The 15,641-nt window shown below is 45.6% G+C and overlaps 1 protein-coding gene across 2 annotated transcripts in view; it reads left to right on the plus strand.

Annotated features, from left to right (window-relative positions):
* The window catches only part of GABBR2 (gamma-aminobutyric acid type B receptor subunit 2), a 359,081-nt gene that overhangs the window by 205,500 nt on the left and 137,940 nt on the right, over window positions 1–15,641 (plus strand). For both annotated transcript variants that reach the window (XM_060300705.1, XM_030829817.2), the window contains exon 7: window positions 6,444–6,680. In XM_060300705.1, the coding sequence (XP_060156688.1) occupies window positions 6,444–6,680 (237 nt within the window). The remainder of the gene's footprint in view (window positions 1–6,443; window positions 6,681–15,641) is intronic.

A 15,641-nucleotide genomic window follows, 5' to 3' on the forward strand; every position in this document is an offset into this window, starting at 1 on the left:
TTAGGATTTTCATTTTATTCTTTTTTTCTTTCATTGCTTCCAGTTTTCTGGTGATATTCTATATCTTTTATCTATTTTCTTGAACATATAAACCTGCTATGTTAAAGTCCATGTCTAATAACTTCAAGATATGGATCACCTGTGGGTCTGCTTCTATTGCCTATTTTCTTCTTTCCTTCCTTTCTTTCTTCCTTCTTTCCTTCTTTTTTTCTTGTTTTTTTTTAAATTTGATCCTATCACTTGGCATACCTAGTGAGTTTAATTCATTAAATTGGTTATGAAAAATTAAAGAAGTACAGTTGGCATTACTTTCTCCAGAGAAGATTTATTTCTCTTCAATCAAGCTGTTAGAATAGGAGCAGATCACTTTATCCAATAAAGAATTGAGATGATTCCAAGCTTGGTTTTAGTTTTCACAAGGGCTGGTCTATTTTGGTTTGCCCTTACTCCTGTCTGTCCTTCAGCATTCTCAAATCCTGGGGTGTTTACTGGATTGGCCCTGGATTCCAATTTTTGTCTTCCTAATGCCATGAAACTCCAAACACATCTGCTTACTTCCTTAACCCCTTAGCCACCACTTTTTGCTTGGCTTCTCAGCCTCTTGCTTTATGCAGCTTAGTTATCACTGAATATTTCAAGTGCAAATGTCAGTCTGCATACTGGTATTCTGTAGTTCCTCTTCCTCTGAGACCTTTGCCTATAAGCCTTGCTACCCTGATAACCCTGAACTATAGTTTTTTGTCTTCCCATCTCTGAGGGACTGCTGAAAACTCTGATCCAGTGTTTTCTATTCCTACAACTAACCTTCCCACTTACAAATCAGCAAATGCTTCCAGAGGAAGCAGCAAAGAATGTTGGACTCTTCTCAAAACACTTCTCTTCTCTCCAGAATCTTGGTTCCTCAAGTCCTAGATGTCCTGGTTGCTTTCTCATACCTTTGGATAGCTATTTTTGTATTTTATGCTGCTTTCCTTAATGTTCTTCATGACAGCTTTTGTCTGACATAATTTATTTCATCATAGTCAGAGTAAAAGTCTGACCTGAGACTCTTTTGCTTAAAAGGTGAAGAATAGCATATTGGGGACAGGGTAAGCATGTCACTGACTTCAGCAATTTGAGGTGCTGTTGTGGTTAAGAGGGAGCAGATAGGTTCATTGTGGCTCCACAGGAAGACATAGCAAGTTACAGGGAGATAGGTGTAAACTCTGTATCCAGAAGACTAGTCTCATAGACATCAGGCATCGCTTAAGTGGAAGACTCTCCCTGAAGACATAGTGACCTTCCCAGCGCTGGAGGAGTCTCAGAAAAGGCTCAACAAATACCTGGAAGTTGCTATTGAGAAAATCCAAGAATCAGATTGTGAGAGGGACTTAATCAGTGGTAACCAATTTATGTATTTTGAAATCTTAAAGGATTTTTAAAAATACAGATGCCCAAGTTATCCCACAGACACAATAAACAAAATGTAGGGCCCTGGCATCCTGGGTGACCTACAAACTGACCTACAAACTGGAGTAAAAGAACCACTAGACTGTCCCCTAGTGTACCTTCCAAATGAGACTGTGGTTCCAGCATCCCACAAGGGATGCTAGAGAGAGACTCTGCCAGTTTTTCCAGTCTGGGGAGTGGCAATTGGAGACGTGGAAGGAGATGTTTCCCCTTTCTCCTCTTTTCTGTCCGTGAGCCTCACCTCTCCTAGAAAGCAGGACTCGACTTGGTTCTGTTGGAATGACAGACCCATAAAGTTTAGTCATACTGTTGGGTAGCAAGCTTATGTGGGCTAGCCTGGGAACCTAACCACTATTTATAACATAGTTTCTGTATGAAACTATGTTCCAAGTTCCAACAACTGCCTTTCAAAAATATGTGGAACACAACATGTCAGTAATTGGGACCCTCTATATAAAGTTATTTTCTCAGAAACTTTTAGCTTCTCATGATAAACTTGACCTCAGAGAATGAGTAATCAGTCAGTTTTCAGTGTCTGCTTTACAGTGGAAGAAATTCTTGTGCCCTGAATAATTGGAGACCTGCTTTAAGAACAGCTATTACTTTTGCTCAGACAATTGTGAGAGTGTTTCTTCCTGCTGTCATTGTTTTGCCTGAGGGAGATCAGTGCCGGCTTCACCTGGGAACAGTGATGAATGATCTGGGATATAGTGTGGTAGCAATGACTTCAACGTGGTGCTTGCAAAATGAGGTCACCTTTCAGAGCTAAGCTACACTGGTGTCCCACTCCAAGGACTCTACCCACAGAAGTGAGGTAAACAGCCACATTGCCAGGGTCCTCCACCCCCCTTTCCCCTGGATGAAGAACAGTCTTATGAGATAGAAAAGATAGGGATTTACAAGTGGTACATATTAAAAAATATATAGGGGCTTGTGTTGGTCCCAATGTCAAATTGAATAAACAGTCTGATCTTGATCCCCTCTACTGTCTACACACAAAAAACATCACCAATAAACTATATCAAAGAAGTTAAAAAACCACACTCATTTACCTCCTGATGAGACCACACTGTGTCTGTTCCCCTCAGGTCTGACTCCCCCCTCCAACTTTAAGAGGGTCACAGAAACCTTTAAGGATGCCCCAGTGGCATATCCTGGATAGGGAAGAAGTCTGGAAATGTCATCTGAATGTAACCATCAGGTTGAACAAACAGGACTCAAAGAGACACTACCAGCAGCCCTTGGATGCCTTTGCCTGCATCAGAGCAAGACTCATAGCAGCAAAATCTGGGAGAGAAGAGGTCAAAGGAGCCTCATTCCTTTTATGCTTAAACAATTAATTAGATAAATAGACATTCAAGTAAATTTTTAATACTTTTAAAATAGCCAGGGCTTCCCTGGTGGCACAGTGGTTGAGAGTCCGCCTGCCGATGCAGGGGACACGGGTTCGTGCCCCGGTCCGGGAAGATCCCACATGCCGCGGAGTGGCTGGGCCCGTGAGCCATGGCCACTGAGCCTGCGCGTCCGGAGCCTGTGCTCCGCAACGGGAGAGGCCACAACAGTGAGAGGCCCCCGTACTGCAAAAAAAATAGCCGATAGCTGACTTAATAGCCTGAAATAGACCTAAATTGCCTTTTAAAATAAAGAAAAATATAGCCAAATAGTGAAAGATGGAAAAATAACAAGGATGCATTGAAACAAAGCATCCTTAAAAGTTGTGACTCTCACCATAACAAGAAGAGGAAACCCACCTTGGAAGTGAAAGTTGCCCATCAATATGTGAAAGGAGCTCACTCTTCATCATTAATCAGAGAAATGCAAATTAAAATGAGATGTACTTTTTTTCCTTACCCTAAGAAACTGACAATGATTTTAAAAATTGAAATACCTATTGTGGTCCAGGATGCAAGGAAATGGGTACTTTCATACAGAGTGGAATTCTAGCTTTTTATATTTGGGGAGGATAAGTTGGCCCTTTATATGTGTGAATAGCGTTTAAGGTTTTTGTACCTTTTGCCTCTGCAATTACACAGCTGGGAATTTCTTCTGAAAAAATAATTACCAGTGTGTGTTCAGAAAATTTAGATACAAGGATGCTTTTTTGCAGTTCTGTAGTTTGGAACAATTAGAAAAAGACTAAATGTCCAATAATTGGAAATTAGCTAAGGAACTAAAGGTAGGACATCCATGCACTGGAGGGCTGTTAACCCCGATCAGCACAGGCATAGTGTTGGGCCTTCAGGGTGTCCTGGGTGAGCAGCTGTGCCAGGTGGCCAGGTGAACAACCACCTGTACTATTAATAGTAGTGGCTGTCATTTGTGGAGCACCTACCATGTCCTGGACACAGGACTGACGCTCTGCACACTTCATCTCATGGAACCCTCATGGCCACCCAGCAAGGGAGGATGCAGAGACCTGGAGGAGATAGGGTCCCGCCTCAGGTCACAATTAGTAAACCACAGAGCTGGGGCTAGAGGACAGGTCGGCCTGCTTCCAAATCTTGTGTTCTTACCACTGTGCCAGGCTCCTGCCTCGATAGCTAGGAGGAAACTTCTAGGTCACCTAGTCCAACCTCCTTGCTTTTCAGATGGAGTAACTGATTCTTAGAAAGGGTCTCTGCAGGTATTGTTTTGGGTTCTGTGGTCAAAACAGATAACATCCCTGACCCCGTGGAGCTTAATTCTGTGGGTAGGTAAATTGCAGGAAGTGAAAAGTGCAATAAAAAAGATAAAACCCGTGGATAGAGAATGCCTGGGGTGGGGTGTGTGGGGGGAATGACACATGTTAAAATTTGTGTGCCGAGAATATCACGTGAGAGCTGGGGAAGAAGCTTTCTGGCAGAGGAAGCATCTAGTGCAACAGCCCCAAGCTGCAAACAGACTTGGTGTGATCCAAGGACGCAAAAGGTTTAGGGAAGAGAGAGTTTCATAATGGACTGTTTCATGCTCCCTGATGAGGAGTGAGACGGCGAAGGATGATGGGTGGAGGGGTGCAGTTTTTTGTGAGGAGGGGCTCAAGAAGCTGGGCTGGGCTAGAGACGGTGCTATCTCCTTGAAGAACCCTTGGAATTGAAGAGCTTCTGCCGGGTATTTTGAGTGATGAACAGAATAGTGATGGCTGGATGTGATGCATTTCCAAAGGAAGTTATAAATGGATAAAACCTGAGCCATCCAATAGGAGCCAAATGATTTTTAAAAAAAAAAAGGCAGTGGATTTGTTGCTGGGACACCAATCACATTTGGTCAGGCAGATTCCTGATTTGGTCGCCCGCAGGTTCCACCTCTGGAGGGGCTTGGCTGAACCCAGGCTCTGCTAAACCTTGAGCCAAGGGCAAGGGACTCGAGCTCCAGCCACGGAACAACCCAGCCTTCGACGGCTCAAGTTCACCACCCTCCCTGGGCACTAGACCTGGCCCCAATCAACCTGGGGTGGAAGGCAGTTATGACTTCAAAAGTCAAACATGAGAGAAACAGCAAAGCTAGAATGGGACCAGTCTACACACACACACACACACACACACACACACACACACACACACACACACACACACACACACACACACACACACACACACACACACACACACACACACACACACACACACACACACACACACACACACACACAGTGTGACCTTGGCCAAATCTCTAGACCTCTCTGTGTCTCCAGCTGCAGGTTGAGGGGGCGTGTGTGACCATCACTAAGGGCCTTTTCTGATATAAACTGACAGTGAGTTGATGGTTTCTATGTGTGATTTGTGCCCAAGGAGGGTTCTTCCAAAGACTAAGCTGTGGGCTCTGATGACATTTCTGTCAGGGAAGTTTAGAAGTGATTTGAGAAAAAGCCCACAGAAGGGCTGAGGGTAATGGGTTCCCTTGGAGCGGCATTCATTTGGATCTATAAGCCGCAGGGGCTAGAGTAAAAAGGCAGTTTCATTACTTTGTGGCCTCAATCAGAATGTTAATATTACCAATGACATTCTTTTATGAAAGTCAGCTCAATGGGAGAAAAAAATACTTTTTTTAAAATGCTGAGTTATTCACAGACCCTACTATATTATGGAAGATGAAAGGGAAGCGTACAATGCAGAGGTCAGAACAGACCTTACACCTGGGCAACTAGGACCTGCCCTGGGCCCCATTCTCTAAGCGGACCTCACTCAGACCCCATGGGGTTCAGAATTCACAAGGCCATGGGGCCCTGCCCACCTGGAGCCTGTACCACTTTCCCCCTCCTAAGGCCATGCCCTGAATTCCATGCCCAAATGCCTGGAACCAGAAAGAGGGTCCAAAGAGCCTCTTTAGGGAGGACTGAGCTTCTGGGGTGGTCAAGGGGCTACTGATGCTGGAAGGGGGAGGAAGTGTGGACTGAGCTTGGCTGGCCTGTGGGGTGGAGCCAGGTGGGAAGAGAAGAGGGTGGGTGGACCACAGAGCAAGGTCAGCCCCCCTGTGCTGCTGTGTCCGGACTGAAGCTCTGAGGGGCCCCAGACTTCTGAATTCAAACTTGGCCTTCCAGATCCTATGGAAGGTATATTTACCTTCCTTTAACCCGTTATGATGGAAAGATAGAAAATATTTTACTGAACAATTGGTTTGCTTGCCTGTAACTTAATATTTAGACACATGGTATATGGGCCTTCACTGATGCTCTAGGTCTAGGCCCTGCAAACGTCAGGGGGAGGCCTGGTTAGAGTGCATTTTTCTTTCAACCTAGTCTTGGCAGACAGCCAGGGTTCAGATGCCAGCCCCGCCACTCACTTGGGCCTAGGCAAGTTGACTTTCCTGAGTCAATTTTCTCATCTGTAAGTAAATGGAGATAAGAATAGTACCACCGTACAGGGTTGTTGTGGGGATTAGATGAGATAATGCACATTTAAGAGCCTAGCACCGTGCCTGGCTCACAGTAAGCTTTGGGGAGTGTCAGCTTTCAGCACTGTGTGCCTGATGTCCCTGCTGGCTATAACCTGGTGTCCCCTGGTCTCCTTGTTTTCCAGACGCCACAGCAGTATGAGAGAGAGTACAACAACAAGCGGTCAGGCGTGGGGCCCAGCAAGTTCCATGGGTACGCCTACGATGGCATCTGGGTCATCGCCAAGACGCTGCAGAGGGCCATGGAGACGCTGCACGCCAGCAGCCGGCACCAGAGGATCCAGGACTTCAACTACACGGACCACACACTGGGCAGGATCATCCTCAACGCCATGAACGAGACCAACTTCTTCGGGGTCACGGTCAGTCCCAGGCCCCCGGGCTCTGCTTTCCTTAGTGCCCCTTAGAGACATACAAGGCAAGAGGGGCTGTGTCACAGGCCCTCTGATATACAGTCCATTTCCTCAATTGTTGAAATAACTTCCTGTGGGCTTTACGATTGCAGGGCTGCTGAAACGGGCACATGCGGTAACGCTCTCTGACATGTTGAGAAACTGCTTCTCTATAACTCATGGATTAGAAAGGCCATAGTGAGTTGACCGCACACAGAGCAGGTGGAATCCACCAGGTGGAGGGGTGGGGTGGGCCAGCAGAAGCTCTAGACCCAAAGTCAGGTTCAAATCCTGAGCCTTCACTTTCAAGTTTCCATCTTCAGACCACGGAGTTTTCATCCCCAAAATGGGAATAATACCTACCTGGCAAAGTAGTCATAAAGATTAGCTGTTACAAATTAAAAACTGCTAGTGTTTGTTGAGCAAGCTACTTGCTCTGAGCTTCAAGATTCTCAGCTGGGAAATGGGGATAATAATATCTGTCTTGCGCGGAAATCAGGAAAATTAGCCGTGATAAGAATCACTGTTATTTCTTGAATGCTCATTATGTGCTAGATATGTGCTAAGCCCCCTCCATGTCCCTCTCCACAGCCCCTGAGACCCCTCCTCAAAAAAGGCTCCACAGAGCACCAAATACCCCAGAAGTCCTTTTTGTCCATGGTGCAAATTCACAGACTGAGCCTTAGAGCGGGATGAGATTTGCCAGGGGTCCCACCAGTAGCATTGTGGCAAAGCTGTCTCAAAACGTGGGTACACTTTATGTAGATTAGCTCGATGATGTATGCCTAATGCTAGGCCCGGGTAAGCACTCAGTAAATGCTAGTGGTGGTTGTAGTTAATAATGGTCTCACTGCATCCGTATGCCATCTGTAGGAAGTAGGTGCTATTATCATCCCATAAATGTGAGGAGCCTGAAGCTCAGAGCATTTAAGTACCACAGCTAATCAGAGGTAGAGCTGGGATTTGAACCTGGGTCTAGCTCTTAATTGCTGCATCACACTACCTTCTGGTAATGGCCATAAATGGTAGTTATTCATGTCTCATGATGATGTATTTGTCACTGACTCTGCTCCCAGAAAATAAGGAAAATTTGCTTAAAGATAGGTTGAAATGGACTCTAAAGTACTGTCCTTTGTTCTAATTTGAAGAGTCATTTAGAGAATCAGTCTCTCTTGGGAGTAAATAAGATGAGATGATTTGTGTATTTCTTACATGTTCGTGTTCTTTTGTGCGTACGCTCAGGCTTGCTTTGTTGGTCTGACAGGCCAGGGCTTGTGCAGGTGCTGAGTGTAGACTGTGGTGTGGACGCCAAGGTAGTAAAATGGGCTCCTTGTCCTGGAGCCTGTGGTCCAGATGCAGGGTTGAGACCTGGACTCAAATGACAGGAAGAGGTTAAAAGTGCTCAGCACCATAGGAGACACTGTGTGAGCCCAGAGGGATTTCTGTGACCTTTGATGAAATAGTCATGGAAGGCTTTTTGGAAGTGGCAGCATTTGAGCTGTGCCTTAGACATGCAGAGAGGGGCTGGCGGTCCAGCCAGACGGGGCATGGTGAGCACGGGAAAGATGCACGCGTGCAGCAGGTACGGTTACTTTGTCGGGAATATTGGACGGGAGGATGATGAGACTGGGAAGGTAAGTTGGGGCCCAGTTCTGTAGGGAAAAGCTAAGGAGGCTGGCTTTTATCTTAAAGGCCAATGAGATTCTCCAAGTGCGCCTTGACCAGTAGTACCAGCATCTCCTGGGAGCTGGTTAGAAATGCAAATTCCTGAGCCTAACCCCAGACTCACTGGATCAGAATCTCCAGGGTTGGGGCCCAGCCATCTGTGGTTTAACAGACCCTCCAGGTGATTCTAATGCACACTAGAGTTTGAGAACCACTGCTCTGGGCGTTGGGGAGCATTGAGGTTTGCTATAAGAAGGATATTTCTACATTCCTGAATAGAGCCTCTCTTGACCTGAGACCTGGGCATCTGCTCCACAGTTTAGAAGTAAAGGCTCTAATTAGTCATCAGCAAAAGACATGTCTAGACTAGACTCAGACTAGAAGCTTTAACAACTTTCCTTAGCCCAGTGGTTTCAAAAATTCTTTTTTTATCCTCAGAACCTTTTGTTATAAAATTTTACCTAGTGCCTGGTGTATAAGATAAATTAAGGAGATTCTCCAGTGAATGGAAGAAGAGCCCAAAGCCCTGCCTGATCAGCCCCCTCCATGTCCCGCCCCACAGCCCCTGCTACCCCTCCCTTAGAAAGGCTCCACAGAGCACCAAATACCTCGGAAGTCCTTTCTGTCCATGTTACAAATTCAGAGACTGATCCTTAGAGAGGGGTGGGATTCGCCAGAGGTCCCACCGGTCGCATTGTGATAAAGCTGTCTCAAAGTGTGGATACACTTTTTCAGGTCATTGTCACACTTTGTTTCTTATTTTATAGAATGAATTCATAGTATCCCAAGTTGAAATGGCCGGATAGAGAGCTACAGAATCTAGGAAGCCTCTCATAATCCCAGAACTCGGCATATTGTCTAGATGCCTGATGTACCTCAGGTGGAAATCATTTATAACTACTCCTAAGTGCTGTCAAATAATACGTAACCCCTACTTGATGAGCAATTCGAGGAGGCTGCCTGAAATGCTTTACCCAGCTTGAAGATGAGTTTCTTTTTAATGGGAAATTCCTTGACACATATTTTTGCCGGCTCTGGTTTGTGACTCATAATTCAGCAAATATCAGAACTGAAAGCGATCTTAGAGATCCTCAGATTTAGCCCCTTTGGGTTGTGGATGAGTATCTGAGGTACAGAGGGGGAGTTTCAAAGTCACACGGAAAGAAGGTTTGATTCAGGCAGGACGGTGGTTCCGATGGGCCTGCCCCAACCGTACTCCATGCCCTCTCCCTCCTCCTTGTACAAGTCCTCCGTTAGTTGAGAAAGAGATTGTAATAGTGAAACATTTCTTCAGGGTTTTTTTCCCTTCCTCCTTATCCCCTTTGTCACATATTAATATGTGCTTGTCACTGGGCTGTAGACAGGTTTCATTAAAATTGTCTTCTGATCAGAGAAAAAAGGCCATCTTCTGACAAAATAAAAAGTGTCCCTGTGATCCAAGGAGACCACGGAAGGCCAAGTTTAGCCATAAATAAAGAGTTAGGAAAGGAACAGGAGGTAGAAATAAATTGAAGCATTTTCTATTTGCTGAAGGGTTTTCATTATACAGCACACACGGTATCCATTTTTCCACTCTCAGGCAGACACTTTATTCTGGGTCACCCTCATTCAGCATGTTTACTATATGGAAAATCGTTTAAACGCATTAAATTAATTATATCCATGACTCAATTTCAATTGATTCAGTATGCACTCTCGCCTAGGAGCTGGGCCTGTGGCTGCAGGTTGGCGTGTTGAAGAAGACATTTCTTCCAGGCATCCCAGATCAGGAATCTGGCTTAGCTTGGAGCCCAGCATTCTTTTATTTTCTAAGGAGCTCTCCTCCCAGCTACCCTCCTCAGAGAACACTGGAGAATGAGATCTGTGTCCCCACCTACACACTGATGGCCTAGGGGTCCTGCCACCTCTGATTCCCTGAGTTCTGGCCCTGTCATTACCTCTCTCTGGTCTGCAGATTTCAGAATGCTTTCTCACCTGGAAACCCTTCTTCTGCCAAACATGTGACAGAAACTCAGGCTCGAATTGGCTGTTAGGTCTCCAAAGCCCAGAGCATTCTGAGAATCCCAGCTCAGCAGCGTTCATCTAGAGCAAGGATTCCTAAACTTCTATGTATATGAGAATCTCCCAGGGAGCTTCGTTAAAAATTCAGATTTCCTAGCCCTGCCTCAGAACTTCTGATCCAGTGGCTTTGAGGTAGCACCAGAACATATCCATTATTAACAAGCAGTCCCGGTGAGTCTCAAGTAACAGCCTTGAGAATTGCTTGGAGCTCTGTTGGATGTTCACGTGCATGCACACACACTCACACACACACACACACACACACACACACACACACACACTTTTTGATTTTAAACCTGTCAGAGATGTATTTGTTCCTCCATTCATTCGCTCCTTAGCAGACCCTGTGCTGGGAGCATAGAGAGGAATAACATGGTCTGTCCCTCAAGGGCTCCCTGCCCAGTCAGGGAGAGACAGTAAATGAACAATTGCTGGGCACTGTTCAAGGTCAACCCAACACCCTTAGAGGGAGAGCTTCATTCTGCTTATGGGAGTAAAGACCAAGGAGCTGTCCTCGATTTTCACAGTTCGGTGAGCAAAATTCCATGTGTGGGTAACTGCAAGGTGCCTGTGCTATAGGTTCTCCCTGTGCCATGTGCTGGGGAGCAAGGGTACAGTGCCAGGCTCCCCCCTCCCCAGCACTCAGGGCCATGTACTGTGGCTTAATAGACTCCTCCAAGTAGGCTTTTCTACCAAAGAGGCACTAAATTCAACACAAGCTCATATCCATAACCCTTCAAAGCTGGCTTCAGAACATGTGCTAAGTTTCCAGGTGAAAAAATCAAAGCTTAAACTTTCTTTGGGTGATCATTTTTTAATTCTTCCCAGTTTCAAGTCTCTTTTAAAAAAGGTGATGTACCAGATCTCAAAATGGACACATCCTTTGAGTATGTCAGACCAAGATACAATGGCTCTAACCAGCAGTATTCCCCCTTTAGTAAATGTTTCTTCTGGCTTGTCTTTTTAAACGACACCGTATTTACTTTGTGGTACCTATGACAGAGGCTAAATTAATAGAATCTCATTATACCCTATTGTGAAGGTGTAATGTGTGTAATAGTTTCTCTGGGAAGTCACTGAGAGTATGCACCGCAGGTTTGGCTGGGGGCTGTGAGGCTTCCAAGAGCACCTGGCCATAGAGAAATTGAAACGGCTTCTGGTAATATCTTTGATTGTGAGAAGAGGGCCCATTCTTGCTAAACTATTTCCTGTGATCACCTCCTCACTCCCTATGGGTGGACCTCATATAGAAGCAGTCACAGCTGCAAAGAGGGTGACCCATGAGTTCCTCCAAATAATAGACCCTATCTTCATCCTCTGCCCAGCCTCTCTCAACCAGCTGTGAGTCTGGACATCTCAATTTAACATCTGTCAGGAGAGGCCTGCAGCCTTAGGTTCAGGCAGTCACCTCTGAAAGCTGTTATCGCTAATTGATCTCACCAAGAAGGTGATGAAGACAAGCAGGTGGCAGTTTTCAGAGTTTATTGATCTATTTGTGTTTGTTGCTGAAGAGCGGGAATCCAGCCTTTGCCAGCGTGTCCCTTAAACTTCAAGTTTTTATGCAAGATTTTTAAAAAACTATGCTAAGACTCAAATACTGCCCCCCCTCCCCCGCTAACATTTTACCTGAAAAGAGGACATCCTAGAGTAAGCTCAGTTTGGTTGGGATTGCAGACACTAAGTTCTTGGAACCAGGTGGTTAGAGGAAGCCAACCAGCTCCTCATCCCAGGGAGATCGTGTGTTGGCTGAAGCCCCATTTATTTCACAACCACTGTTGCCTGGCCCTACTGTGACCCTGAAGTTGTGCAGTTGATTTTTTATCAAATAGGAAGCTACACTACTCACACGCACATGCACACACACACACACACACACACACACACACACACGAGTGAGTTAAACATCATCTTGTTCAAGTCGGCCCATCTCTCCTGCCTCTCTGATCTTTTGGGGTCCTGGTTTTATTCTCCAATACAGAAGCTTCCCACCAGCCACCCATTCGTGCCTTATATTTGATATCATCATTTAGCCTATAGATTTTTTTTTTAGGTTGAATTTGAGTGAGACAAGAAACAGAGCTCTAGGAGCTCCATCCAGAGGTAGAGAAAACCCTACCAATTTAGGATTTGACCCCTTTGGGGGCTGGTCATTCAACCAGTCATGACTCCATCCCCTGGACTCTCATGATTCCACCTGTTTCGATTTTATCCTTGACGCAATCACTAGAGCGCTTGTCAGAAGCTCTGCTGTGGTACGAGTGTGATGTGCCAACTGCATGTCCTAGAAAATGGGGCTTGTCCCAGTGACCTCGTGCTAGCTCCCAACGCTACTCAGAGTTTTATGTTCTAAGAGACCCTCTTCCATGAGCCTTTCTTGGCTGTTACCCAAGATCAACAGCAAACCCTTCCAGAACTTCCTCTGCACCCCACTTGTCTCCACCCCATCCCAGACCCAGGGAGTTCCACTGGAATTGCATTATACACAAAGTTAACATAGGAGCTGGTTTGGAAACCTAATCTCTCACCCTTTATTCCCTGGCTAAGCAGCCCATCCGCAAACTCAGATAAAATGCACATTTCCTAGGGCATGGCCAGTGAAAACTGTAATAGGAAATGCAGATTTGAAAAGTCAGGCAAAAGGAGGCCACAGTCCAGTCCAGCACTTTCCCTGTGTGACCTCAAGGAAATAGTTTACCTTTCTGTGCCTCAGGTTCCTCATCTATGCAGGGAAATACAATCTACTTCATAGGGTTGATATGAGAATTAACGACTGTGTTTAGCACCCTATAACTGCATCATCATCATTACTATTATTATTATTACTACCACTGCTATTACAATAGTGATTTTTCAAAGCACAGTTTATGTGGGTCTTAATCAAGGAATGTTCGTAATCAAGTCCAACAATCATTCTCTACCTCCTAAGTGCCAGTCTGTTTCACATACATTATCTCATTTAATTCTCTCAACAATAAACGAATCTATGAACTTGTATTAAGTTTGCAGGAACACTATCGAGTTCTCTACCTGCTGCTGACATTCACTCTGAGGATTTGATAGTCACCTTAAATGTGGAAGGCATCTGCTCACAGACTTCCCTCTGTTCCTCCCTTTAGTCTAGCTCCATGCCACTCAAAGTCCCATGGCCCTAAGAATTATCACTCAGCATCATACACAAAAAGTAACGGAGCAGATGCTGTTGGTGCCCAGCCAGACCTTCTGGGATCCCTTTTAGGGGTTTGGTGAGGTTTGCCCATCCCCCAGCTGTGCAGGTACCCCTGCTAATATCCCACACCTTGGGCGATTGGAGCCTTCAGGCCTGGAGGTGCCTGGGATTCACACCCCACCCCCCAGCAGCCTGCAGCGATGACTGGCTGGTGTGGTGGTATGACACCAGCGCGATTCGCCTCCAGGGCTCCCTGGACGATTAGGCTGAGACTTGCCTCGCCTGAAAACACATCGGAGCTTGGCCTCTTCCCTTTTCCTCTCTCCCTTACAGTTTTCTCCTGAGAACATGTCTTTAATCAATCGCTTGCACACGATTCCCTGTCCTAGGCTGTACTTCTAGGGGACCCAATCTAAGACACCTATGTGTCTTTATAGAAAATTTAAACATTTTCAAGAGGGAATTTTTACTGTAAGCTAATTGTTATCTCTGTGTTAAGTTTAGCACCAATCCCCCCATCACCTCCCCCACACCAGGTAGAGGGTTCCAGACTCATCTCCCTTATATGCCATTGCACTCTGCTCCTACCCCTGCCTCTTGCAGTCAGCCTGTGGGAGAGCCATATTCATATCCTCCAATGAATTAGCAGCTCCCAGATTTGTAGCGACCACAGTTTTTCACCCCTCTGGTTCCCACAGTACTTCATCTACTGCTTTACACCTGGAAGATGCTCGGTAAACACTGGTAACCTTGAGTTAACTTTGTGGGGTTGAATCTGCACATGATTGAGAAATTCAGTCACACTCTCCTACTCTGCTGCCTTCCAGGATTCTATAAACTAAAAAGACTTTTTCTACCCAATGAATTATCAGAACTGACAGCAGAAGTATTAACAGGGTCTATAGTTCTCGAATCAGCTGATAGCAATGCCCAGGTTATTGCTCTGATAATTGAAGCTGGTGTTACTGTTTCACACAGGTTGTGGAAATCTCCCCGACATGTGTGTGTGTGTGTTGGGGTAGGGATGGGGGGCTCTTGCTGGGATGGGATGAGAAACCCATCCTTTACCCCCTCCCCAGTCTCTCCCATCACCATCTCTCTAGGGCTCAAGTCCCAGAGCCTGAGAGGGAGAGGGAGTTGCTCATGGGCCCTCTGTGACTTCAGACTGTCAGGAGCATTTCCTAGAGGTAATTAATTGCTAGTAATAAACAACAACTATAATAATAATCCTCGATGTGACTGCCCCGTGCTCAGGGTACACTTATGGTCTCTATCTCCTTCGTTCCTCAATGCAATACATTCATTAACATCATGCGAGCTCCTACTGTATCCCAGGCAGCATCCTGAGCACTGTACACGTTCTTGAATGTGATGCTCAGAACAGCCACCCAGCAGGGGATGTGTAATTTTGAGTGCCAGGAGCGCTCCTCCCAATGAGCTGCATCTGGCTCTTTAACCAATGTCATATCTTTGTCCACATGTCACTTTCGCAGTGGCCTCCCTGGCACCCTGTTTAAAATTGCAGTCTCACCCCTTTCGTTCTTCTTCACAATAGTTACCCCGCTTGACGTGTGCCCTGTTTTACATATGCACTGTCTGTTTTGTTTTCTGCCGTATCTCTGACTTAGAACTGAGTGCCTGGGATATAGTAGGTGCCTAATAAATATTTGTAAATGAGTTGATGATTTAGATAATCAGCGACCATATCATTATTAAAAAAAAAAAACCAAACATAAACAGGCTGAGCAGGTAAATGATTTACCCAGCATCTATAGGTAGCCAGTGACAGAGTTTATTCAAAGCTGCCCAATCTGGCTGACTCAAAAGCCCATGTTCTTTTTTTTTTTTTTTAACATCTTTATTGGGGTATAATTGCTTTACAATGGTGTGTTAGTTTCTGCTTTATAACAAAGTGAATCAGTTATACATATACATATGTTCCCATATCTCATCCCTCTTGCGTCTCCCTCCCTCCCACCCTCCCTATCCCACCCCTCCAGGCGGTCACAAAGCACCGAGCCAATATCCCTGTGCCATGC

Source organism: Globicephala melas, chromosome 6, assembly GCF_963455315.2.
Source record: "Globicephala melas chromosome 6, mGloMel1.2, whole genome shotgun sequence".
NCBI classification, from domain to species: domain Eukaryota; kingdom Metazoa; phylum Chordata; class Mammalia; order Artiodactyla; family Delphinidae; genus Globicephala; species Globicephala melas.